This window comes from Tyto alba, unplaced genomic scaffold, assembly GCF_018691265.1.
Source record: "Tyto alba isolate M040663 unplaced genomic scaffold, T.alba_DEE_v4.0 Super-Scaffold_19, whole genome shotgun sequence".
NCBI lineage: Eukaryota > Metazoa > Chordata > Aves > Strigiformes > Tytonidae > Tyto > Tyto alba.
In genome coordinates this window covers 13,052,455-13,077,815 of record NW_024881281.1, presented here as the reverse complement: position 1 = coordinate 13,077,815, position 25,361 = coordinate 13,052,455, and the positions used below count along the sequence as shown (strand labels likewise).

At 40.9% G+C, this 25,361-nt stretch overlaps 1 protein-coding gene across 1 annotated transcript in view; it reads left to right on the top strand.

The window, feature by feature from the left end:
• BAZ1B (bromodomain adjacent to zinc finger domain 1B) overlaps window positions 1-25,361 on the top strand; it is a 50,444-nt gene that overhangs the window by 9,424 nt on the left and 15,659 nt on the right. The window contains exons 4-12 of the mRNA XM_042791407.1: window positions 409-607; window positions 4,603-4,724; window positions 5,604-5,801; window positions 8,030-9,725; window positions 14,016-14,154; window positions 14,621-14,751; window positions 16,306-16,417; window positions 23,798-23,896; window positions 24,302-24,479. Of these exons, the coding sequence (XP_042647341.1) occupies window positions 409-607; window positions 4,603-4,724; window positions 5,604-5,801; window positions 8,030-9,725; window positions 14,016-14,154; window positions 14,621-14,751; window positions 16,306-16,417; window positions 23,798-23,896; window positions 24,302-24,479 (2,874 nt within the window). The remainder of the gene's footprint in view (window positions 1-408; window positions 608-4,602; window positions 4,725-5,603; window positions 5,802-8,029; window positions 9,726-14,015; window positions 14,155-14,620; window positions 14,752-16,305; window positions 16,418-23,797; window positions 23,897-24,301; window positions 24,480-25,361) is intronic.

Below are 25,361 nucleotides of genomic sequence, written 5' to 3'. Positions count from 1 at the left end.
GGGAAAACTCAAACTTGTTAAAAATAAGGGAAAGTTATAAAATGTTCTCTGTTAGCAGTCTGTTTAGGACATTCTCTCAACTGGGGCTGCTGAGAGAACACACTTTCACCTTGCACACACACTCTTTACTTAGGTTGAGAAAGCAGCATTATTAAACACTGGAAAAAACTCGTGGGTTGGCAGTTCTCAGCAATTTGTACAGAACTTGCAGGTAGGAATAGTAGAAAGAAATCCTGTAATTGTGTCATGAGAGGGGTCATGAGTCTCTCTCAAAGAGGATGTCAATTAAGCGTTTTGCCAAATTAAGGTTTGTAGGTCTTAGCTGCTTTTTTTCCTTCCTCATAGTATTAAAGCTTGTTAGTTCTCGTGTCCTGCTCAGGTTCACTTTTCATCAATATTTATGTGCAGGTTGGTAAGGAGAAGACGTTGCCTGTGAAAGTTATGAGAATACATCCCCTAGAGAAAGTTGATGAGGAGGCCTCAGAAAAGAAATCTGATGGAGCCTGTGATTCCCCATCCAGTGACAAGGAGAACTCCAGCCAGGCAGTTCAGGACAACCAGAAGGAAGCTATCCTGAAGGAGGATGACAACAGGAGGGAAAGTATGAGTAAGTAGTAAGACAGCATGCCAATAGGTAGCACTTGTGAGTATTTGAATTTATGTATGTCTTGGACCTGGGCTGTGAATGTTGTATGTGATGTTTAAACAGTGTTATGTAATGAAAATCCTGAAATGGTCATTGTTAGTGGTGCAGCTTTGGCGACATCAATGCTGTTGGCTTTCAACTGTTCTTGCCTGTTTTAAAGCAGAAAACGTGCTGTCGTTCTAAGGTGTAATACCGAAAGCTATGCATGAAATATATAAGCTTTGAAAATATAAGAGGTGTATTTATTAAAAAAAAACAGTGGGAGGTGGGGGGGGAACACACACAGCAAAAGTTCATGCAGAATCATAACATTCTGCTGTGATGTTCATCCTCAGAACAAACATCTCTAGTTTTAAAGCCTGTTGTTCTGCAGTCGGAGACAAGCTTTAATTCTCTTTCATGTCCCCAGTTGATATAAAAAATAAGGTTGTCTTTTATTTTGGTTTATCCCCTTTCCAATTTTCAAATGCTGAGACAAAATTCATGCAGAAAAATGCATATTATTTTTTTTTTCTAAGGGTTCAAAATAAAGCATGCTTTGAAACATTGTTCCCCTCTTTCATATCTGTTCCTCCTTGCTGCAGAACTAAACAGTGGATGTCCAAGGCTTTTCTTGACTCTGAGAAGGTACTGTTAAAAGAGGAAAAAAAAAAAATTAGTTTCGTGTCCTGTGTAACTTCCTAAAGGTTTATAATTATAAGATTCTTTAAAAGAGATTTCAGAAAGTGTTTTAAAACAATAAAACCAACCCCGCAGCATAACTCTAATCTGGGTAGCTTAATTTTAAAGGCATATAAATGTAATAAACTGCTTATATTTGTAAATAGCCACTTCAGCATCTGAGGAAGGTGTATATAGAACCTTCTGTAATATGGAGAAGAGGAAACTCGGGAAACAGCCCAGCAAGCTAATAGCAAAATCAGGAGTGGAAAACAAGTTTTACCAAACTCTAGTCCCAAGCTTAATAATTGTCAGCTGTTTCTGATTGGTAGTGGAAAAAGTTATGAGCTGTTTTAATTTCATTGTGGTACTCTGTATAACCAGGAAGGAAAAAAAGTGTTAAAGAAACAATCTGGCCTTATATTCATCCTTTGAAACAGTAGTAGCAATTGGAGAGGGACTAATGCATGGGGTTTTTTTCCCCTTTTTGTTGTTGTTGAAAGGCATGGAAAGTACCTCTTAGTTTTAAAATGCTCATTGACCAAATTTACATCAGCTTTTTTGGGCTTGGGTGTTTAGAGAGGTCTACCATAATCTTTTGTTCATTGCTGTACGGTATTCTAAGCAGCTGTGTTCAGCTGTGCTCTTGCTGACATTGCCAGTATAGCGCTCTGAGATTGGAAGAATACTACAGGAATGAGGATTCCTGTGCCTTTTTCAATCTCTGACTCATCTTATTATCTGTCCTGTAAACTGGGACTGTCCTACCCTTTCTGTAAAAGATGAGCCACAACATTTTCCAATCAAAGATGCTAGCAGCATCATAATGTAATCAGTAAAAGCAGTAAACACTCATTCTTTTAACTCATCTCCTTGTACGTATGTATTTATTGAAAGGATATTTTATTTTGTTCTAGGCTATAATAGAACATAGGTTCACAGTAAAGTTATTACTGAATCTATATTCAGGAATCCATTACGATAACTATGTAGCATTTGTTACATTTATACTGCATACTACAGGAGTAGCAAAGACTTGGTTTCATTTAGTGGGTTCAGGCCCTGAATTGCACCTGCAGGATGCTGTATACAGTATGTGGAGGTACCTAGCCACACTTTGACTTTTTCTTTCTAATAATTTGCATATTTGACCACTGGTGAGATGGGTTGAGTGAGCAATTAGAAGCAATAACAGGCTCTGCATAGCAGTGTCATGTAAGAGCTGTATCTTTCTGTGCGCACACGAGGGGGCAGAGTTAACCTTAGCAATTTTACTAATGCTTATGTCAAACTTGCTGATTTTGTTGGAGGAAAAAAGAGGCAGAGAAAGAAAGCTTCAGTCTCTCTGGTTAGGAGTCTACTGTGCTTCAGAAGCTTTATACCAGCTTTATTGCTTAAAATGTGCAGTCTGAAGTGGCTTTGTATTTTTAGTTGCTTAGGGAGTGAACTCTGGAAAAATTTGCAGAAGTGAGAGGAAAGGCTAGTCTTGAAAGCGGATGGTGAACTGTTGAAGGCAGGTTCTGCAGCTTGAGCTATTCTTGGAACTCGTACTGCTTTGGAAAAAAAAGTGGTGAATAGGAAGAGACAATAGCATATGGATGCTTTATGAGGGTTCTAATAGTGTAGTGAGTGTAAGCTTTATTACAATACAATGCAACAACAAATAAAGTTATTTTACAAAAAGCATACTTCAAGAAGAAATGTATAGTGATTCTTCTCACCAACCGCTGAGTATCCAGGTGCTGTTTGATGGAATTCAGTGTAGTCATCCCTATTTCTAGAATCTAGAAAATAAATCACAAAAGGAGAGGTTGCTTCCAGGCCTGTTGCAGAGGCAGCAGAGTCTTTCAAAGTAGGAGCCAGGACCAAGTAACACATTGCTATCTCTTAAACATAAGCTTGCTATGCGTGGTACTCACATCCAGCAAAGGTAACATTCAGCTGCTTAAAAGACATTGAAGCAGATCTCTGAGAACAGATCTTTTACAGAGCTTGAAGTGTCTTGTATGTGACTTCCATTGTGCTGTTCAACAGAAAACCATAGTTCAGTATTTGTGAACTTAGCAAGATTTTTAAATACAAATATGGAACCAAAGCAGATAAAAGTTAAAATAAATAAAGCCTGACTTGCAATGAGAGGATTAGTCACTTTTCACACATTATCACTGTTACAAAATTCAGGGGGTTTTATTTTAAAGAAAAACTTCTATAAAGAGTGATTGATGCTTGGAGCAGAGGATTCTACATTGCATTATCTGAAATGTAGCACTAATATGGGAAGCAGCTGCACATTCTGTATGTGGTATAGTGAGCCTGTAGCATCTCTGGTCTGTACCCTAACTCAAGGTGACTGACTTTGGAAGATGTAGGGGGACAGAACTTGGTTTTATACCATGTAAGCTATAATGCCGCTGCATCTTAAATGCTACAGGGCTTATAATGTGGCAATTATTTTTTTTATATATATTTAAAAGTCTGACGTCTAGCATCTACTTGTATTCCGTGTATACATCCATCATGCTTGTTTTAGTGTTTTCTTTAAGTCATAGCCATAAACATAAAAACATTTGGGGATTACTTTCTTTAGTAAGATTGGATTTTGTCTTAAATGATAAATATTTGCAACCTTAATATGGAAATAATAGGCTCAACACCAGCTAGCAAGAAGATGTGATGCCTCTGTATTCTTTCAGTTAGGTCTCTCTTGAGAATAAAAAGACTGGTGGTATAAATATGCTTAAAATCTCCAGCTAAACTAGCCCATACACATAGGGCTCATAACTGTAGAACACTTAATGGCCACCAAAGTTAAATGACTTTAAAAGTTACTTTAATTTAGTCAGTAATTCCTGCAGTAGAATATTTCAGATGTGGCTTGGCAGACACAGCTAGGGCTCTCGGCAGGAGCTCCCTAAGCAGTTCACTGGTTAGGTTATGAAATTTGTTTCCCATTCATTAATTTTAGAGACATTTTCTCCCTTTGCATAGGTAGTTGCAGCTTTACTGTCTGAGAGAGGGGTTTAAATACTGCAAGTAGTCCTTCATACTCCTTGAAGATAGGTGCTACCACCTGCTTCAGAGCTGTTCAGGGACTCCATTTCTAGCCTGCATCTTTGGGATATTTCTGAAACCCAATTTGGGATTTTTTTTTTTCCTGATGTTCTAGTTTAACCAAACATTGTATAGATAGCAAGGGGTGGAGTGCCCAGTCCAGCAATAGGCTAGATTCTTTAATTATTTTTTTATTTTTTTGACTCTAATGCTAAGACACTTAATGTCTTACCTTGCTTTATCAGACGATCGAGCACGTAGGTCTCCTCGGAAACTTCCCACTTCTTTGAAGAAGGAAGAAAGGAAGTGGGCTCCACCTAAATTCCTGCCACACAAATATGATGTCAAGCTGAAAAATGAAGATAAGGTGAGTTGTCCGCTTGAATCCTTTCTATTATAACATGAATATGCAAATTTAATTAAATAATCACTATTGGTGTGTCTATACAGAACAGTGTAGTGCTTTCTGCTGAAGCTGTGGTATTGGAAGCAGGATGGCTGTAGCTGCCTGGGAGGCTGGCTAGCCTGGCTGTTTCTGTATATCATTGGGTTTTGTGTGTGGAAACACCTGACAATTCGTTGGTACCACACACTGAGTCACAGTGCTACAGCAGCTTTAGAGCAGTTGCTGTTAAGTGGCTAATCTCTGGTCAGGCAGTTAATGAAACTTGGTCAGAGGTAGACTGGCTAAATCGCGAGTGGCAGTTGCTGCTGTTGTTCTGTCTGAGCTTCTATGAGAGTCGTACATAGCTGTGCCTCGGGGAGCTCTCTGTAGCTGCAGCACTGCAGCATACTTTTTGTCATGTTTGCTAATTTGACAAGAGAGAGGCAGTGCTGACCTCAGTTTAGTGAGTACCACTTGCAGAACTACTCATCTGGTCTCCAGGGGGGGGAAAAAAATACAAATGGAAAAAAACATTAATTTGTAAAAGCTTTTAAGTTGGTAGCAAGCACAAGCCAGAGAGGGGTCAGAAATAAAGCAGTGCAGTGGGCTTTGGCAAGAAATCTGCAACGTAAACTGATGTGTTTTACTTTTTTGGCTAACTGAATCTCCTACCAATCTATTGTGTGTTTCCATCCTGCAAGTTGTGTTTGGTTTGTTTTGAGTCTTTGCAAGAGAGCTTTTAAAGAGCAAAGAGCTTGTGGACATGAAGCAGTACAATGGTCACGGCTTCTTTTAGCCGTACGATATATATTTATGGAGTGGTTAGAAGTTAAATGTTAACAGTCTGTCTCTATCTCCAAGATCATCAGCAATGTACCAGCAGATAGCTTAGTCCGTACAGAGCGTCCTCCCAACAAGGAGATCCTGAGGTACTTCATCCGTCACAACGCGCTACGGGCCGGCACATGTGAGAATGCCCCGTGGGTAGTGGAGGATGAATTGGTGAAAAAATACTCTCTCCCCAGTAAATTTAGTGACTTCTTGCTTGACCCACATAAGGTAAGAATTCCTAAAAGTACCTCCTTTGCTTTTTCACCCATTCCCCATCCTTGAACGGTCTTGGCACAGACTTCAGTGTGCCAGTCGGGTTTTGGTGCTCCCAAGCTTACATCATCTTAGAGAGATGCAGAGCAGGAAGGCCTACTCTTTTGAAGATTGACCCTTTGAGAGGTGACATAGCTTGAATGTCTGAAACAGTGGTCCACTTTGAAAATTTGAGGTGTAACTGCCTTTGTGGGTGGGTTTTTTTTTTTTTTTTTTCCCCAATAGTTTGCATTACTTTCCCACAAGTAAAGACATGATTTTCTGCTGTCAGACAAATGGAAGAGCTACAGTCAGTACCTGGTAATGCCAGTATTGGGCCCTTTTCATGGTTTCAGTGCAAAAGCTGTATGTGTTTGACTTCATGATGTTTGGTTCTTGTATGGCGAGGGATTGAGTGATGGCAGATACCACAAATTTTGTACTGACTACTCTTAAGTAGCAGGGGTGGGTTTTTTCCAGCCCTTTGTAATGACCAGCCAAATACACTGTTAACTGAGTAAGTGACTTATCATGGAATCTTCTGGGTGTAAAAGCAATATTTTGTTCATTTAGTAAACTTGCTTTTTCATGGACTTAGTCTTTGTCAAGTGTTCTAAAACTAGAAGAGAAATATTTGCTATATCCCTTTTTCCTCATCAGGAGAACACCCTTTTCAAGCAAGCTTCTCTGGACTCTTCTGGATGCTTGTAAATTTGCTTAAAGGGAAAAATAAATTATTCATATTGGAGCTGTGTTTACCCTTGCTCTGTAGTATTTGGGGCCACTGCCTTAATAGAAATTAAAGTATTTGCTGATGATCTGCAAATTCTTTTATTCAGCGCACTGATGGATGGAGGTGTACCCTTAGTATAAGAAAATATACACAACTGTAACATCTTTGGTTTGACTTACAGAAGTCCTTAGCTTTATATTTAGGGGTGGCACTTTCAATAGCATGTTTCCCACTTGTCATGAAGATTGAATTTATACTGAGTTTTTATATTTTGGGAAGTGGCTGGAGAATTTATTAATCCAGAATTAGTGTTCTGACAAAATAACTGTGTGTAAGTGACAGTTGGATATACAGTATAACTAATAGTCTAATATTAGTGAATTTGTAATTATCATGATTCATATCAATACCAGATGCTTTTGACTTAGGTAATTCTCTTCAGCAAAGATTTCAACACAGAATTTTTGTAGAATGAAGTTATGCGGATGCTGGGTTTGGTGATTGTGCAGTCTTCAGTAAAAATTTCTCTAATGGGCTAATGAGGGCTCTTAAACTAAAGCCTTCAAGAGTGAACATGTGTGAGCCAGAAAATCTGAATATTCGTATGGCAGTCTTTAACTTGATCACATTTGTGTATGTCTGTTCTTAAATAAATGGTTATGAGATGTTTGCACCTTTTGCTGTGCTTAACACTGTCGATTTTTTTTTTTATTGCTAATGAATCTCAAATTTTCAGCCCCTGTTTTCCGGTAATTTTATCTATAACCTAAAGGTTGCATCCTTGTATTTTATTTTTCACTTCTTGAAATATATTAGTATTCTGGGTGCATCCTGAAACTGAATTTGAGATGCTGAGATAGACTGATTTCAGGACTTTGGCTCTGAGTTAAACTGTTTTGTGCTACAAGTATGCTGTCAGGTAGGTTATTTCAGCAGCTTAAAACTAGTCAGATACTCAATCACATCACTTCAGAATTGAATTCTGTCTCACCTTCATTCCAGATGCTTTCAGGCAGTTCAGAAACCAGACTCTGAACTGTCACCTGTCACTTCTGTGCCTCTTCTGTTGTCCTCTGGGTGGGGTCCGGGACTGAACCCTACAAGACTCAGTAAGAAATCTCTGAGCAGAGGAATAGTTTTGAAATGAGTGTCAGCATTTTCCAGGCAAACTCCCTCCCTACAACCTATTGAGTAGAAACAAAGTGGGTTTATGGAATGAATTTGAAATGTTTCCTACTACATTATAGTGTTTCATTTTATAAAGCTAAATGTGAACTTTCTGGAATGAACTAGTGCCCTCATAACCAACATAGTGACTACAGTGCAGAATATTGAAGGCTGTTGCAGAAGCCTGTTATCCTTGTTCATTGGAAAAATATATTTAGAATGAACACAGGCAAAAATAATTCATAGAAAATGATCTAGGTAATCTTTAAGTATTAATACAAAATAATTATTTATTTAATTTTAGTATATGACTCTCAACCCCTCAACCAAGAGGAAGAGCTCTCGATCACCTGACAGAAAACCACCTAAGAAATCCAAAGCTGATGGATCATCCCTGGGCCAGCCGCTGAGCCCCACTCTGTGGTGCCATGTGCATTTGGAGAAAACTATTATTGACTCTCCACTGAAGGTGAAGAACTCTAAGAATTCAAAATGTCCTAAAGAGGAGCTGGAAGAGGTGATGAAAATAGTGTCACCTGCCAAACTTGGGACTAACTTTCACATTCCAAAAAAGAGCCGGCTGGGGAAAGGCAGCAACAAATCCTTGGACAAAAAGCAAAGAGGCAAAAGGGTTCTGAATGGACAGAAGTCATCGGGGAAATCAAAGTCTCCTAGGACAGGCTTGAAGACCCCCAAGATGAAAATGAAACAAATTACACTACTGGACATGGCTAAAGGTACCACTAAGGTGTCCAGGGCTCCCAGGAATTCTGGAGGTACCCCTAGGTCTTCCAGCAAACCCCAGAAACATCTGCCTCCTGCAGCACTCCATCTCATTGCTTATTACAAAGAAAACAAGGACCGGGAAGACAAAAAAAGTGCTCTTTCCTGCATCATCTCCAAAACAGCTAGGTTACTCTCAAATGAGGATCGTGCCCGTCTCCCTGAGGATTTGCGAGGTTTAGTACAGAAACGCTATGAACTTCTAGAGCACAAGAAGAAATGGGCCACCATGACAGAGGAGCAGCGAAAAGAGTACATGAAGAAGAAAAGGGAGAAACTGAAAGAGAAACTGAAGGAGAGAGCAAAGGAACGAAAGGAGAAGGAGATGAAGGAAAAACTGGAAAAACAGAAAAGATATGAGGACCAAGATCTTAAAGGGAAGACCTTGCCTACTTTTAAACTGGTTGATACCCCAGAAGGACTTCCTAATACGCTCTTCGGGGATGTTGCCATGGTGGTGGAGTTCCTAAGCTGTTACTCAGGCTTATTGATGCCAGATGCTCAGTATCCCATTACAGCAGTTTCCCTGATGGAAGCACTTTGTGCAGAAAAGGGAGGCTTCCTTTATTTGAACCGAGTACTGGTCATTCTCTTGCAGACCCTGCTGCAGGATGAAATTGCTGAAGATTACGCTGAGCTGGGAATGAAGCTTTCTGAAATACCACTTACTTTGCATTCTGCTTCTGAGTTGGTTCGCCTATGCCTACGGAAGTCAGATGTGCAAGAGGAAAGTGAGGTCTCAGATAATGTAGATGAAAGCAAGGATTCGGCAGCTTTTGAGGATAATGAAGTACAGGATGAGTTCTTAGAGAAACTGGAGACATCGGAGTTCTTTGAGTTGACTCCTGAAGAGAAATTGCAGATACTTGGAGCGCTGTGCCACCGGATTCTAATGACATACTCGGTGCAGGACCATGTGGAGGCCAAGCAGCAGACATCAGCTGAGCTGTGGAAGGAGCGCCTAGCTATCCTGAAGGAAGAAAATGACAAGAAGAGAGCAGAAAAACAGAAGCGGAAAGAAATGGTGGCCAAGAACAAGGAGAATGGGAAAGATGAGAATATGATGGGAAGAAATGAAAAGAAAAAAAATGAGATTATGAAAATAGAGCACCGGGTAGAAATAGAAGCTGATGATATGGTCAGTGCTGTGAAGAGCAGGCGCCTTCTTGCCATTCAAGCCAAGAAAGAGAGGGAACAGCAAGAAATACAAATGAGAGGTAAGAAAAATACCAGGAGGGTAGAGCGTTTGTGTACTGTGGAGTAGAGGGGAATAAGTTAATGACAAAATTGACAGCCTATTTTCAAAAGCATTACCAGGCTTTATGGGATTTAATCACTGGAGAAGTATAATTCAGATGCTGTGCTTCCTATGGTACCTCAAAATCTAGAATGTTAAGAAAAAGCAATAACTGCTAGATTTTTATTTGTGGGCATCTTCTGTTCAGTACCTTCCTAATTCTGTCAGGACCAGGAAGGTTGGAGAAGAGAAAATCTGTTTTGGGGACAGAAAGCAAAAAAAGTATTTGTCGATGGTCAATCATCATCTGACTCTTACGTGCAGAGGAGGTATTTCTTGCCTAAAAGCTAGTTCCTACAGCTGCTGCTGGCCTTGCTGCCGTGTAGTCAGGTTGATGCTAGCAGCCCTTCTCCCAGATAAGGACTTAAGCAATACATTTCAGTTTACAGTTTCTCACTTTAAGAAATTAGTTATGGAGCTGTATAAATATTAACTGTCCACTCAAAACTCTATAAATCATGAATTGCAATATCAAACTTTGTATGCCTCTGTGTAAGTAGTGCTTTTTGCTAGAGAGTATGGAATATGAAGAGCAAAGTACTTTGGAATTACACTTCAGGGATTTTTTTGGTTGTAAATGTGGGTACTGGTCAGGTGGAAGTAGACAGCACAGCTCATCAATGTTGTTATTTCACTTCTGAAACAGTTGAGGGACAAGGATCCCACATGGAGTCTGGCTTGTGTGCTTTAGCTGGAATCTGGGAGTATCTGTTCTAGGAGACCAAGAACAGGTAAATAACATGGAATACCCTGAGGCTCCTAAGGAAATAGACTGGATACAGCCATGCCTCACATTTGAAGTAAATAAGACCTTTCAGATCTTCTGTTCACCATGCGTCTCAGAAGTATCAGTAAACTGCTGAAGGTCTGGAGTGCTGTCCTACTTCTCCAGAAGAACAAAACATGTAACGTGCAGTAGCTGAATGGCTCTTGGCCCCAATTCCCGTAGTGTTCCAGTTGTTTGACAGCAGATTCAAGGTCATTATAAGATTTTACTGCAAAATTAAATACCGTTTGGACACTACTCCTTGAGATACTTCTTGTTGTTCTCACTTGATAGTTTGTACTAGTTATGTGTGGAGATAGTCATTTGGCTTGTGTGCTGAGGAAGTTTAATTCATTCTTTTGGACTTCACAAGGAAAAACTAGGCCCCTCTGGCAGGGAAGGAGGTGTTAAGCCTTTCATTAAGGTTTGAATTCATATTGTTACCTTTGCACATGACAAACCCCAGCATTTCAGGCATCCAGAGCTTCTTTCACCTGTTAAGCAGTTACTACCAGGCACAAAGGTACCCTCAAAGTACCAAAGATCTTGGTTAATGTTGTTACTGCGGTGGTTAAGACTGCAGGGCTAGGCTAGCAGCTTGGAGCTAATCTGTTCAGGACTTCAGACTTGGGGGCTGATGGGATTTAAGTATGTGAAAAATAGTTCTGGAAAACTACAATGAAAACTGCATCAGTGTGCTCTTACCATCACAGAGACTTTCTGTGGGCTTTTTCAGCATACTGGCTTTCATGTCACTTCAGTTGCATTTGGTTTTAATAATGTTAGTATCCCTGGGAGAAGTAAAAGAGTAGTTGCTGACAAAACACTTATTGTACAGTTGTTCAATATTCATATACATATAGACAGATACATGAACCACTGCACAATAGGTGTTTTATCAGCAGCTACTCTTTTACATATATATATAGATATCTATCTCACAGTAAGAGGGTTATTTTTCACCACTCTGGTAACATCTGTAACACTGGAAGCACTAACCTCTTTCAAGTTAAAAACCTATCAAGATTGCGGCCAGTGCTACCAAGATAGTGTCAGCTCAAAAAAGAACCCAGTATAAGAAGGCATAAATTTTTTTTGTTCTTTCTTGACTTCAGAAGAAGTCAGTACAGAACTTCCTGTTGCGTTAACATGATTAATGTCTGTATTTTCTTGATAGTAAAAGTCACTTCCATTTCCATGTTACTGCAGCACTTACTAATTGTTCTTTGCATTATTACCCCATGAAGTGATAGCTCCCATATGGTCTGTTGGAGGAGAATGCAGAGTTGGAAGCTTATACAGCTAATGAAGCCTGCTAGAGAGGAAAGTACCAACTGAGGCTAGCTTGCCATTACAGTTAAAACTTAAATGCGGGGAGGAACCCTTTAGTTTGGTGTCTTTGTTCTCATTTTATTTGAACAGTTCTGGTATATGAGTAAATTTAAGTTTCCTGTTATTTCCTTGCCTCTTCCTTATCTAGCACTTGATGGTACCTGCTACAACTGCTCTTTACAGTAGGATAGAAAAAATATCTGTTTTGTGAGTGCCCATGATATCCCATGTTGTAAGCATTTAAGAATTTGCTTGCAGTATGGCTTGTTTCAGTTGGAGTCTTGGCTCTTGAGGGAAGGGTACTGAGGAGGACGGAAGTATACCTTGTGCTTGCATCAGGTGACAGCAGCAAGTCTTGAAAGTGTCAAGGAGACAAATTCTGGGAATCGTATCACTGCTGTCTCCTAGTGGAAGCTGAGAATGATACTTACTGGAGTATGGGTCTCCTGATGTGGTTTGCAAGATTCAGATTTAGGTGACATGAGGCATTTGGTACTGTGAAAGTGGCTGTTGCTACTTGTGATTTCAGTGTTTTGACATAAGGAGAGGTTATAAGGTTTAGGGGGGAGTTGGTATTTACAAACATGGGTTGTGCAGCTGCTTGTGTCTGGCAGGTATAGATTAATAACATGCAACAATTACTGTAAGTTGGTATATTAATAAATAAACACTGATACATTGCATTGGCGTAACAAATGCAAAGGGTATGTTCTTCAGCATTGGCTCCTCTAATCAGTCAAGATTGATAACATTAGCAGGACTTCAGAGACTTACCAGGTATTTACTAATCAACTGTTATCAAACCAATCTTAATACAGGAAATGGCTACAGGTAGGTAGTGGCCCTGGGAAAGGTCCTAGCAAGAAGCTAGCTTTCTCCCTGGGACAGCAGCCTGCATACAACCCCTATATGCTTGCTTTTACCAGACCCACTCCACCTCACCCCTTCCACATGGCCTCATTCCATCTGCTTCAAACCCTCCTTTGTGATGCAAAAGTAAATCTTCATTTCTTTGTCCTTTTTATTTTTTTCCTGAAGATTTCTCAGGACAGAAGAATGTTGACTATAGCCTTTTGTGCAAGTTGTGAAGGGGTGATGTTTTTGTTAGACTGAGATCAGGCTCTGGAGAGCCGATGTGACTCAGTTTGACATTTTGTTTCATTTTGTTCAGGCAGTTCTTGGTGAAAGTGTACCTATACTTAAGAGATGGGCAAAAGTGTGGAGGGACTCTTGAGCCATCATGAGAAGCGTAAATCCTGTTAACCTTAATGTTTTGTCACTTGGCAGAAGTTGCCTTGCTTCTTGCCCCTTATGTAGAAATATAAAACAACATGTTTTGTTCTGTAAGACTCTTGCCAAGGATCCTGTGATGCCAGGATTTAGGCCACTTCATATTTTTTTCCCCACTTTTTTTGTCAACAGCCATGGTTATTGAGAGCTACTGAAATTCTAATACTTCTGTCACGAGTGGGAAACCTGGGGTTTCTATTGTAATGTTTTTCCACATCATAACATGTATGGGAAAGCAGGTGTTAGGAGATGTAACTTGGTCACTGTTGTGAGAGTTGTGCCTGGAAGAGCCCCCTGCTCTGCCAGATCTTGGTATTTTTGGCAAGTCAGGTTCAGGGGAGAGCATCCTCCATAGCTGCCGTTGTGGAAATGCAGGTGTCCATTAGCCACTCTGACCTCTGCGGTGTCACAGCTGGACTGCTCCCAACACTTGGCCAGAGCAGAAGTCCTTGTCATATATTGTGCTGTGGTTAAAGATATTTGACCCTGTTGTTATATGGGATTGCACAGCAGAGGATGCCACTTTGTTGATCTAGAATGAGAAATAATAATGAGGACTAATTTCTCCGGACAGTTTTTATCCAGACTTTCTTTCCTCAGCCCTGTTCATCCTTATGTCTCGACTTTTTAATAGTTCTTGAGTTTTTGCTAGAATGGTGGATGGTAAGAAAGATGAAGGATGGATGGCTATGCTAAAATAATATTAACCAAAGTCACGAATAATTTTTTTTTTACCACCCCTGTGGCATAGTAAAATAAAAGAATATTGCTGTCTGGATACAATAAAAGAAAACTAAGACTTCTCTGTGCTAATTCCAACAGTGAGGATGGAGAAAGAAGCAGAGGAGGAAAGAATCCGGAAGCATAAAGCTGCAGCTGAGAAAACTTTCCAGGATGGAATTGCCAAAGCGAAGCTGGTGATGCGCAGGACCCCAGTTGGCACTGATCGTAATCATAACAGGTAGGAAAGGAAATGATTCTGAGAAGCTTTATCAGATAGCAGCCCTCAAGAAGGGATTGTTATGGATGGTGTTGACAGGAGTCCCTGTGTACTGAACTGTGGAGAAGAGCAGAAGTGTGTTCCTTGTGTATATAGAGTGTGATGGCCTTCACATGGCCAGCTCTTCGAGGCCTTCCTGTGGAGGTTAGGATCCACTAGCCAGTGGAGCTACAAGTGCTTGCATAAAGTGCTCAAGAACCTAATTACCATCTTAATTTTTTTTCATGTTCGTTGCACAGGAGTGCTCTTAGAATGGATTCTAATAAAAGCTTTTCATGTTTCTCAATTGTGCTAATGTAAAGATATACGTGCTTTTGGTTTTGAGTCAGGCACACAGATGTGTCTCCCCTCTACGCAGATAAAGGCAGATGTGTGTAACTAGACAGTAGAGGAAACAGGTACCTGTTGACATGTATGTTTCCTACAGGTATTGGCTATTTTCAGATGAGGTTCCTGGCTTGTTTATTGAGAAGGGCTGGGTACATGACAGTATAGACTACAGATTCATCCTTCCCCATCAGAAGAAGGAAGATTTTAAAAAGGACTACAGCCCAGGAGGTATGATCAGCCTTCTCTCTGGGTATTTTCTTTGTTGCTGTCTGACTGTTAGAATGGATTTGTGAATGAGAGAGAACTGTCTAGTCTGAGTGTTTTCATTGGGATACTCTGATCTAAGCCTTCTTTAAACTCTGTAAGCCTGCACACAGGAGAGTCATCTGATCATGATGATCTTCCTGCTGCTGCAGATCTTGAGACTGCCTGCAGTATACCACATAAGGACCGTGGGACGGAATCACCTCTCTTAAAAGCAGTGAGGTTGATGTCAGTTGTGGACTAATACCTCCGTTTTACTCTGAACTTGCGGAGTTGCAGTGTGCCAGATTTCTTGGACAAGTAGTCAGTTGTGTGCTCCAGAGAGTGAGGGTATCTATCACAGTGTTAATGTTCCACTGGTGGCAAGACTCCCAGATTAACCTGTGAAATAGTATCAAGCAAGACAGTCTTCTAGATACCTATAGCTTTGCTAATTGAAGCTATTTTGGCAAACAGCCCTCTTCCACATGTCCTGCCAGCCTGCTGTTCACCTTGTATTGAACATGCAGGTGAGATGCAAGGAGTAGCTGAAGTTCTAGTGCTTACTTTGTAATTTTGCTTGGCTGACTTGGAGCCTGGGTTGTAGAGCCTTGCAGACAGAACTTGGATGTGCACAAAAATCAGTCTGTGGGGAAGGAAAATAGTTCTTGGTACAGAAGAGCATGCTACAATCTGACTTCAGTTGCAGTTTCAGTCCTGATCATTCCTTGCTTTTGAAATATCATAGGCTGGCATCGAGCTCATCTGCAGCAGTACTGCATGTGAGAGGCTATATTGAGTTAAATCAGAGAGCCCTCACCTAGTGGTGTTTTGTCTTAGACAATGGGCAGAGTAGACATCCACAGAAGAATGGAACAGGGAAAATGTGCAGTGAGATACTTCATCCAGCATGTAATTTTTCAGCCATCTGTGTCTCGGTGACTTGTTGAGCTGGAGGTGGTATCATTCAGTGGCCCTCAGTGGGTATATCTTATGTGAACTTTCTCAAATAATGACCAGCCATGTTCCTGTATACCAGCTTGCTTCCAGCTGTAGTAATTTCTCAACTGCTGCCTGTGTATTTACCCAACTAGTGTGCGAGATTTCAGCATGTTCCTTTTGAGACTTAAGAAGCAAAGGATTAAATTAATGTCAGACTATTGTCTAAGATGCTCAGAATTAAAAATACATCCTATTTATAACTCATTCAGTTCTAAAAGTTCTTTGTCAGTATATAGCGAAGAAGTGAAACTAGTTTTATCTATTTGAAATAGTAGGAATGCTTTTCTTAATTTTATGTATGTGCTTTATGATTTCATGGTGTTTTTTAAAAAACTTATCTTTCTTTGTATTTCTATAAATGTGTATACTGTGAGCTTTAGCAAACTAGTGTTGGATTAGTTTTCTCACAAATGCATTGCTGGCCTAGATGCTGAATATAAACTTACTTGGAGATACGTTGGTTTTTGCAAAGTAAAAATGCTCACTGAAGAGGAAGATGAATGAGAATGCACTTAAGCTTCTGCTTTTCTTTTACAGACAAACGGAAGAGTGCAGCCACTGATGGCAGAGTGAGCAAGCTTCACCGGTCTGTGCATGCTACAGACCTTCCCACAGAGACAACTGCACCCAAGCAGGGACAGAACTTATGGTAATACGTGCTTTTATAGCTGTGAAATACTCCAAGCACAGAGGTCAAGGAGACTAGACAGATTTCTTTTGATAGACCTCACTATATACCTATTACTCGTTCAGTACTTAACAGTTGGATTAGTTTAGCAGCTTTCCAGGCCTCTGTTACTGATATTACTACTAGTAATGAATGGCTAATAGGGCAGTCGGTCCAAGAGCCAGTGGAACCATAACCAACCTAATCATTCAGACCTAAGGCCCATATAAAATAAATCGTTAAAATACTACTTTGATGTATTGCTTTTTAAATATTTTATATTCAGAAGAGTTGTTAATTAGAAGAATTGCTGTATGCTTTTTTAAGTATTGGTGTTACTTTAAAAAAAGAGAGCAGTGGCCTAACTAAGTGTGTCTAGGTTTTCTTTCATGATTCATCTCAGCAGACCTGAATTGTGGCATGTACAATCGTTGAGCATATGAAATTAAAGTCTTCATTGAGACCTTTGGAGACAGGCCTATATCCTGCCTGTTCTTGTACTATGTGAGATGTGCAGAGCCATCCCCCAGCTCCTTGTTGGTGTCTTCTGCCTAGACTTGACAGAAGACACTGGTGGTGTCCATTTATTCTTTTATAGCACCATATCATGAAATTGATTTTTGTCACTACTGATAATTATAGCTTAGAAGTATTCTTCTGTGTTGACAGCATGTTATCCCTTTAACACTTGCTAGTGCCAAGTAGTAGCCACCAACGTGTCTAAGTGAATCAAGTCTATACACTCTGCCTTTGAGCACCTTTGATTTACTAAAGTAATTGGACTTACCAATGTCTTTTATCTTTAAAGAAGATCTCCTATGTCAACTGTCATCCTCTGTTAAGGAGTGATCAGCAATGTTCCCGTGCCAGAAAATACTGGCTAGAGCTTTACCTACTGAACTGCCTATGAAAAATGCAGAGTCCTTCACATAGACTTTGAGAAGTAACTGTCACAAAGTACCCCTGCAGCTCCTGTATTAGCAGTGGCTTTTCCCCAGAGTTTTCCACTGCTGACACACAAAGTGGGGTTACTTGGACTTTGATAAATATCACCAGTTGTGAGCTTAGTTCCAAAGCATAGTTCCACTGCTACAAGTCAGAACTACTTTTCTGAAGATGTTCCTGCTGCCCTACCAGGAGCTGTCAGAGAGACTGAAATTTTTGGATGTTCTGATTCATCTAAACCATCTGAGTGCTAACTCTTCCTATTGCTCTGCGCCTTCTCTTTCATTGCTAGCAGGTCATAGGAGATAGCAGAATTTTCTCTGCATGCCTTCACTCTGTCCAGTATTGCCATGACAAATTTCCACCCCTTTTGCAGTCTAGTCCTTTGCACATCTTGTCATATGGCCAGAATTCAAGCAATTGAGCTTTCCTAGGGAATGAGTGCTAAACAGGAGGTCGTAGAGGACAGTGTGATCTGCAGGGAAGTCCCCTCTGCTCTTCCTAACTGCCTCTTCTAACACGTGATCATAATTTAGCAGAAATGGCAAGATGTGTTCCAGCAGGACAAATCATATAAGGAAAGCAGTAGCTTAAATTAATAGTGCACATTGCTATAAACTGAAGACAACATAGAACCAAACTGAATGAGTTAAGTAACACAGAATCGCTGCAAACTGTAATTCCAGGCTGAACTTGAAAAAGCATAGGTATTTGATACTACAGTGTTGAATTGCTCAATCAGGCAACTCTCAATGACATGCTGAGAGAGACCAAAGTGGTTACAAAGGTAGGAGTGCTTTATAGAGTAACACAGCCCAGGAGAAGCAGCTCTCTGAACCACATCCTGTACACTCTCAGGACTGAATTATATTCTGTTACTAAGAGCTGCTTTGTGTGAAGTGACCATAATATGAGGTATGCTCCTTTCTTAAAAAAGAGAGCAACAAAAAGAATTAAGAGGCTTGTTTAAAAAAAAAAAAAAAAGTTTAAAGTGGCAGCCAGAAGTCTAAAATGCCTTCCAAGAGATTGTCTTAAAATTTCCACACTAGATGGTCAAAGCAAGTGCTGCCTCCTACCTTTGAAAAAAAGGTATGAGGAAACTTGGAAACAAAACAGCACCAGCAGTAATAAAACATTCTCAGTATAGTTCACATCAGGGTAAGGAAGGTATTAAAAGTAAGAAGGCATACTTAAAAACTGTGGTTGAGTCTAAATGAAGGAAATGAAAAGGATGCTAAACGGAAGTACAGACTAAGGGCAAAACAATTTTTTTTTCCTTGGGGAACAATGCTGCTTCACAAGATCTGTTGTTACAGGGCTTGCCTTAGGATAAGAGGGAAGGTCTTCTCATGAGCAAATAGTCTAAGAAATACAGAACAAATTACAAAAATGCTAATTTGTATGTTCAGCAGGGAGATGGAGAGTATTGCTATAGGAGAATGGGGAAGTCTCCTAAAGAAAGAGGATTTTCTTTTGATGCAGAAAATAGGGATCAGGAAATTAAACTAGCAAGTGGCAGTTTTGAAATAGAGGGGAAAGTACTGCTTCAGATCATACAGCTGATTTATGCAACTCGCTGCTACTAGCTGCTGTGGATCTTCAAATGTGTACCCATTCAAAGCACCAGTTGGACAAATCGCTGAAAGAAGAGTTCAGTGGGGAGTATTAAACACAAAGGCTCTTGTCCTGGCACACAAGGAAGTCCTCAAACCAGCAGATGCTAAAATCTGTAGTGGCAAGTCAAAGAAACGTCACTGCATGCCTGCTCTGCCCTCTTGCCACTCAGAAATAAGATACTGAGCTGGGTGGGAATTTTTTTTGGTCTGGCTCTTATGCGACACTGTCTTTGATTTCTGTTCTTTTTGGTACCTGGTAGGGAGGATGGCTAACAGCCACATCACTTGCTGATTCTTTACTGAGTATTGTGCCTGTGCGCGTTGTTCTGCCAAGCAGGTTGGTGGTGTCAGGATGTTGAGGTAAAGCAGTGCAAATGAAACATCTGAGCCAGATGTAGGCCTTCAAGCCCTTAAACTGAACAGGGGCACACTGACAGCTTTCCAAAGAAAATGTAACCACTTATATCTTCAGCATTCTTCTGTGCTGTCTGCATGACTTTCTCTTAACTGACAGGACTACCTAAAGCCATTTCTGCAGATAAGCAGTAAGCTTCCTCAGCTGAAAGACTTTGTTTTTAAAGCTCTAAAACTGTAAAGAGCCTGTTTGCTAAGTACCTCTTTGACAGCTGTGACTACTTACAGGTAAGCTTCCACAAAAAGACAGGTGACAATCTGAGAGCTGTTATTTCAGGGCTTAGCCAGTAACTAGAATTTCCCTCTGAGGAAATCCATATTCCTATTACTGTATTTTCCTCTGTGGCCATTGCCATCGATTTCTCCAATTTCAAGGACTCCCATGAGCATAGATAGTTATGGAATAGTCTCCTCCTTGGCTGCTTTTGTACATTGTCCTTGCACACCTGAAAAACCCTGGGACCACACTGAAGTCCTTGGATATCTACACCCCCTGTTGTCTGGATACAAGGACTTGTTCAGCTATAACTCATAATCTTAGCATGTGGTGTGTGGGAGCTTTCATTTCTTTGTGTTTTGCTTTAACTCCTGCCATCTCTTTCCTAGTAGTACATCTTACGTGGGATTAAGAGTAGCTTCACAGTGCACACAGAGCATCTTTAGCTTTACCCTTTTATACTCTGGAGTGATGAGACTTTGAGATGAACACCGAATTAATTCCATGAATGGTTGTATTTAACAGTCCTGCCCCTTTTCACCTGGAGGATGGGAGCTGGTAGGACATTGATAAAGGGAGAAATAGATTACATACTTCTGCCAGGAGTTACAGAAACAGTAGCTCATGGAAGTGGTTTCTACTTCCAGTACTTTGTCCCCAACAAGAAGAGGGCCCAGTGTTCTGTCCTGAAAGTTTGGAGACTGAATCATTGTTCTCATTAAGAGTCATAATTCTTGGTTACTTCTGTCTTCTTCAGACAAACGGACCAGTCACCTTTCTAACATGGTGCAGTACTTTCGCTGATATTGATACTTATTAAAAAAATCTCCCTGTTTAAAGCTTCTGGGCACATGGTCCCTTAAAGTCTTCTGTCCATACCAGTGCTTCATGAGCTGTGTACATACTGGTCTTGCCTGCAAGAACTACGGGTTAATCACAGCCTTTGCAGTATATTAGTGTGCAGGATGCTTCTTGCTCATCCTGGTCAGAAAGCAGGTGAATTTTGGAAACAGTGGCATCTCTGCAGAGTAACTCCCGTTGTTCTTCATCTATTAGGAATATACCATGATATGGCAGGTCCCCTCAGCAGACAATTTCAGTAACCATGAGTGGGTGCTGACAGACTTCATTCTCACGCCTATATTCTACAGATGGAGTTCCCCTGTTTCCACCAACCCTCCAGAGCAGGTACTGATCCTGGGCTCCTCTAGATGTTGTCCTCTTGATTTCTTCGTTCCCTGGTGTGCAGTCCAGGTTTTATACCCTTCTCTGTCTCTTGCAGCCTGTAGCCTGGGAACAGCTAGGAATATTCAGCCTGAGTGAATACTGAGAGCTCCTTTTGACTTGATGCTTGTGCCATTTGTCCCTTCTGTTTTGAGTGCTGACCAGTCTGCTGGTTTGTGCTGCCAGAAATACAAGAAAAGAATCTAGGCTCTTATTTAGGGATGCAGGAAGCCCTTGCCCCAGTCAAGATTTCCCCCTTTCATGTCAGTTTGAAGACCTCCATCTGGTCTTGACTCTCCAAAGGAATCTTTCCGATCACTCTGGATTGTGTTATTAAGCTCTGTGTCAAGCCATGTGAAGAGCACCAATTACCTTCCCCTCCCTCTTACCAAGACCCACAAGCTCATAGCCCTATTGCCTCCCCTGTTTAAAATGCCAGCCCCGTCTTACCATATCCATGCTCCCAGCCTCGTGCTGGTTGAGCCCTGGTTGGAGGTGCAGGTGGTTCCTTCAGGTATTGAGTGCCTGGAGCTAGACTGAGAACCAGGAGCAGTGGCTGCACAGAGCAGCAAGGTGTCACCAGTCAAACTAACACACGTACTTCTTTGCTATGTTTATATTTCACGCTTTTATGTTCAGGCTGATGTAGAACAGTCTCCTTTCCCAGAAATCCCAGGTCCAGTTCTTACTCTCAGGATGAATTAGGAAAACTGAAGTACCTGTTGCAGGTACTGCAACATTCCTGTACCATTTCCTTTTCATCAGGAACAAAGTTGTGCCAGGGCTTAACCCTAGCTCTCTTAAAAGGATAATCTGCTTTCTCACACCGGCCAGCAGTCTGTGTTGTCTTTTCCCAAACCACATAACGCTGGAGAATCCAAGCACCATATGCTATGTTTCCAGTGCCCTTTCATTTTTACAGTAAGATAAAACTGTGCAAGGAATTTCCCCCTTAGATTGGCAGCCATGGGGGAGAGCTGAGAAAGCTTGGGCCTGGTGGTCTCAGATATTTTTCCAACTGGATCCCATCATATATCACCAGCAGTGACCGATGTTGTTTCATCGTGACTTAGGCAACCTTTTCAAGGTGCATGAGAAGTAGTTCTCTGCTGGGTATCTGCAGGGCAACTGTTATGAAGCTTGGTTTATGCCATTCCCATATTGTGACAGATTCTTCATACGGAAATACGGCTTGGGATTGATCCTAAGGGTTTGGAAGGAATTTGATGCCAAATATTCTAGATAAATTTCTCAATATTTAACAGAAGTTCAGTAGACACTAGAAATACTAGTCCTTGCAGTGGTCTGCATGTAGACCTTCCAGTGGATCTAGGAATGCTGATTAGTCACTGTAAGTGGCATCTGTAAGAAAAAGACACAGGTTATACTGTTACAGGTTTGTGTGAATGCCTGTTGGATCCCATTACCAGCCCTTAATCGCTACTACTTTTAAAGTGTCTGTGCTAGGCTCTAGTGGGTGAAAGATAATTGGAGCTGCTCTGTCCTGTTTCTCGCAGGGAGGGTGTGCAGAGGATAGTGGTGGCCAAAACATTTGATCTCAGTGTGCAAAGTGAGGATGATCCGCAGGGTTGGAGTATACTGAAGCAGGTGACTGGCAAGAAACTATTTTTCTTCCGTTTTTAAACAATCGATCCTATGTTTTATTACAGTAATTAATTTACTAACTGAATGCAAATTGTGAGGCCATTCCCCTAATATGAACACATTAGAACTCTGAAATATATTATTTTCAGATATGATTTTTAGTAAGTATTTCTGCCACAAAAATAAGCATTGCAGATACTGTTATTCCAAGAGGAGCCAGAACAGCATCTTTCTCTAGTTGTTGCTTGGCTCATCCGAGCTTGTGCCCAAGAAGAAAAATTAGAACTGGAGTCTTCTCTGTGGCTGGTAAGGATCACACAGTGGTCCTTTGCAGTTGTTTCCATATAAGGTTGATTTTGCAATTCCCTCACTTCCCTCTTCTAAGGAGCAGTACTCTTCTAGAAGTTATGTAATTAGTCTTATTTTCTGTAAATGAGCTCTGAAGCTCAGATTGAATCCCTACCCCCGTCAGGTGAGGAGGCTCCATGGCATCCTAGAATAGAGTTGGGGAAAAAAAGAGGAAAAGAGCAGGATTTCTAGCTGTCTTAAATATAGTTTAAATCTACAACCCAGCATTAAAACTTGATTGTACTCTGGAATTGCAGAGAGAATGCCTTGTGTAGACAACTCTGCAAAAGTTTTCCCCTTTAGGTTCAGCTAACTGCCGATTACCATTGCTGTCCTGAAGGACTTTGAGAAGAAAGGTTTAAAGCTAATGAATTAATATGGTTTTCACATACTGCATTTGAGCGTTCAAGTTAAGGCGAGCTTCTTAGAAGGGAGGACTGCTGTACTTGGAGAAGGCATAGCCTTCACAGTCACAAATCTACATCATCAGCAATTGTGGTATAAACCTACGACATACCCTTTGTTAATCTAGGGACTTCTTGGGTTAATGAAGGAAGTCAAGGGCTCTACTGAAAAAATTATTAAATTGCCATGCTATGCAGTGGATAGCATGTTAATCTTTTCTAGTGCATCTAAAATGACATTCAGATTACTTAAACTGACTACAATTTAGTGAATCTAATCCCTGGGGTAGATGACTAAATTCAAATGCCAATGTTTTAATAAACTTAATGGGGAAAAATCTATAAATCAGTTCTGTGTTTATTTTATTTTTCTTACCCTGGAATTGGCTACATTTGGGGACCTTGAAACGAGGCCAATCTGCGTCAGAATGCTTATGGCAGCATTACTGGAAGTGTTTCACCTTGCTCCATGGGGTTGGGATATAGACTACTTGTCATCCCTGCCTACTAATAATTGTGAACTATTTAGAAGGAATTGTCTTGGCACAGAGGTACGTTAGCTGATGTTGGTGCATGCTATATCTTTCAGGTTTCTCTGTGACAATCAGAAGGATTTCGATGAGCTGCTGGATTGCCTGCACCCACAAGGAGTAAGAGAGAGCCAACTAAAGGAGCGTTTAGAGAAAAGGTGAGCCTGCTCTTTGCCTCTGTATGCTTTCATAAAGTTAGAGCATATCCTGGTCACAACAAGCCTTTCTGTTCCTGGGGCAGCTTTCTGGGCTTTGCTTTGATTGTGCTTGTCTGAAGAGGGGAGGATACTGAGGACAAGAAATTGCTGTTTTTCTTGGGCAGTAACTGCAGGATCTTGATAAGTAATGCTCTAACCAGTGAAGAGGTTCTATCAGTCTTTAAATTACTTCTTGCAACTGGAAACAAAGGCAGTGCTGTTTTACTCACAGAGCCAGAACTACCACATGTTTTAAAGTGTCTTTCAAAGAACGTTCTGCACCGGTGGAGCACATAGATCACAGTGTCTACACAGCTCACGTGACAGTGGCCTGCATGCATTCAGACATTGGTTTTGTTTTTCCAGGTATCAGGACATCACACATTCTATCCATCTGGCTCGGAAACAGAACTTGGGCCTCAAATCCTGTGATGGCAACCAGGAACTGCTGAACTACCTCCGAAGTGATCTAATTGAGGTTGCAACTCGGCTGCAAAAAGGAGGCCTGGGATATGTTGATGTGACACCAGAATATGAAGCAAGAGTGAGTGAGCAGGCAAAATAATGCTGAGCAAGACAAGCGTAAGCTGATACTTTCTGAGTAAGGTCTCAAGTCTTTTGTTGTCCTCACACAAGAGAATCAGGAAAAGCAGTTTTCTCATGTGTCCTCTCTTTCTAAACTATTATTTCAAGGTTACACAGATGCTGGCTTGAGGTTCTTTTGGAGTAGGTGGGTCATAACGTTGGAGCTGTTAAAAATTGTCTTATTTCCTTCATCTGGTGGCAGACTTCTTTATGAAGCATTAGGAGAACTCCTTGTAACTGATTCTTAGCTTCTCTGTCAAAGCCAGTGTGTCTTGTTGAGACAGTTTTCCGTTTCGGAGGATTTTTTTCCCTAAATTGAGACCACTTTAGGCTTGGGGCAATGATTGTGTCCCATTTTCAGGACCTAAAGAATGTTCAAGAGTATGTCAGCATGAGCAAGTTACTGTGCAGTGAACTAAAGTATGAATCTAGTGCTCTGGCTAGTCTAGACTAATGCATGTGAGCATTACTGGTGCACTGAGTGTCTTTAGGAGGGGATAAATCTGCCTGGTGTGAGTAGAGCATACACTCCTGTGACTAGTGTGTGCTTCTCCTGCCAAGGGATGACATTGTCTGGCTTGGAATGGTTAAAGCTCTGTTGAAACTGCATCCTGAGTCACAACAGAGACTTCCCTGTGTCGATAAGACCATAAGTGTTAAGATGAGGGGAAAAGTGAAGTTACTTAAGGGAGTGGAAGAACGGCTTAGTCCTTAGTCATCGTGGATTTGGGTTTTGGGGGGTTTTGGGGTTTTGTTTTGTTTTGGTTTTTTCCCAAGGCACGATGCTTTTTTCTGAACAACACTATGCACGATCATTAGCTATGTATGAACTCTAGCAGAA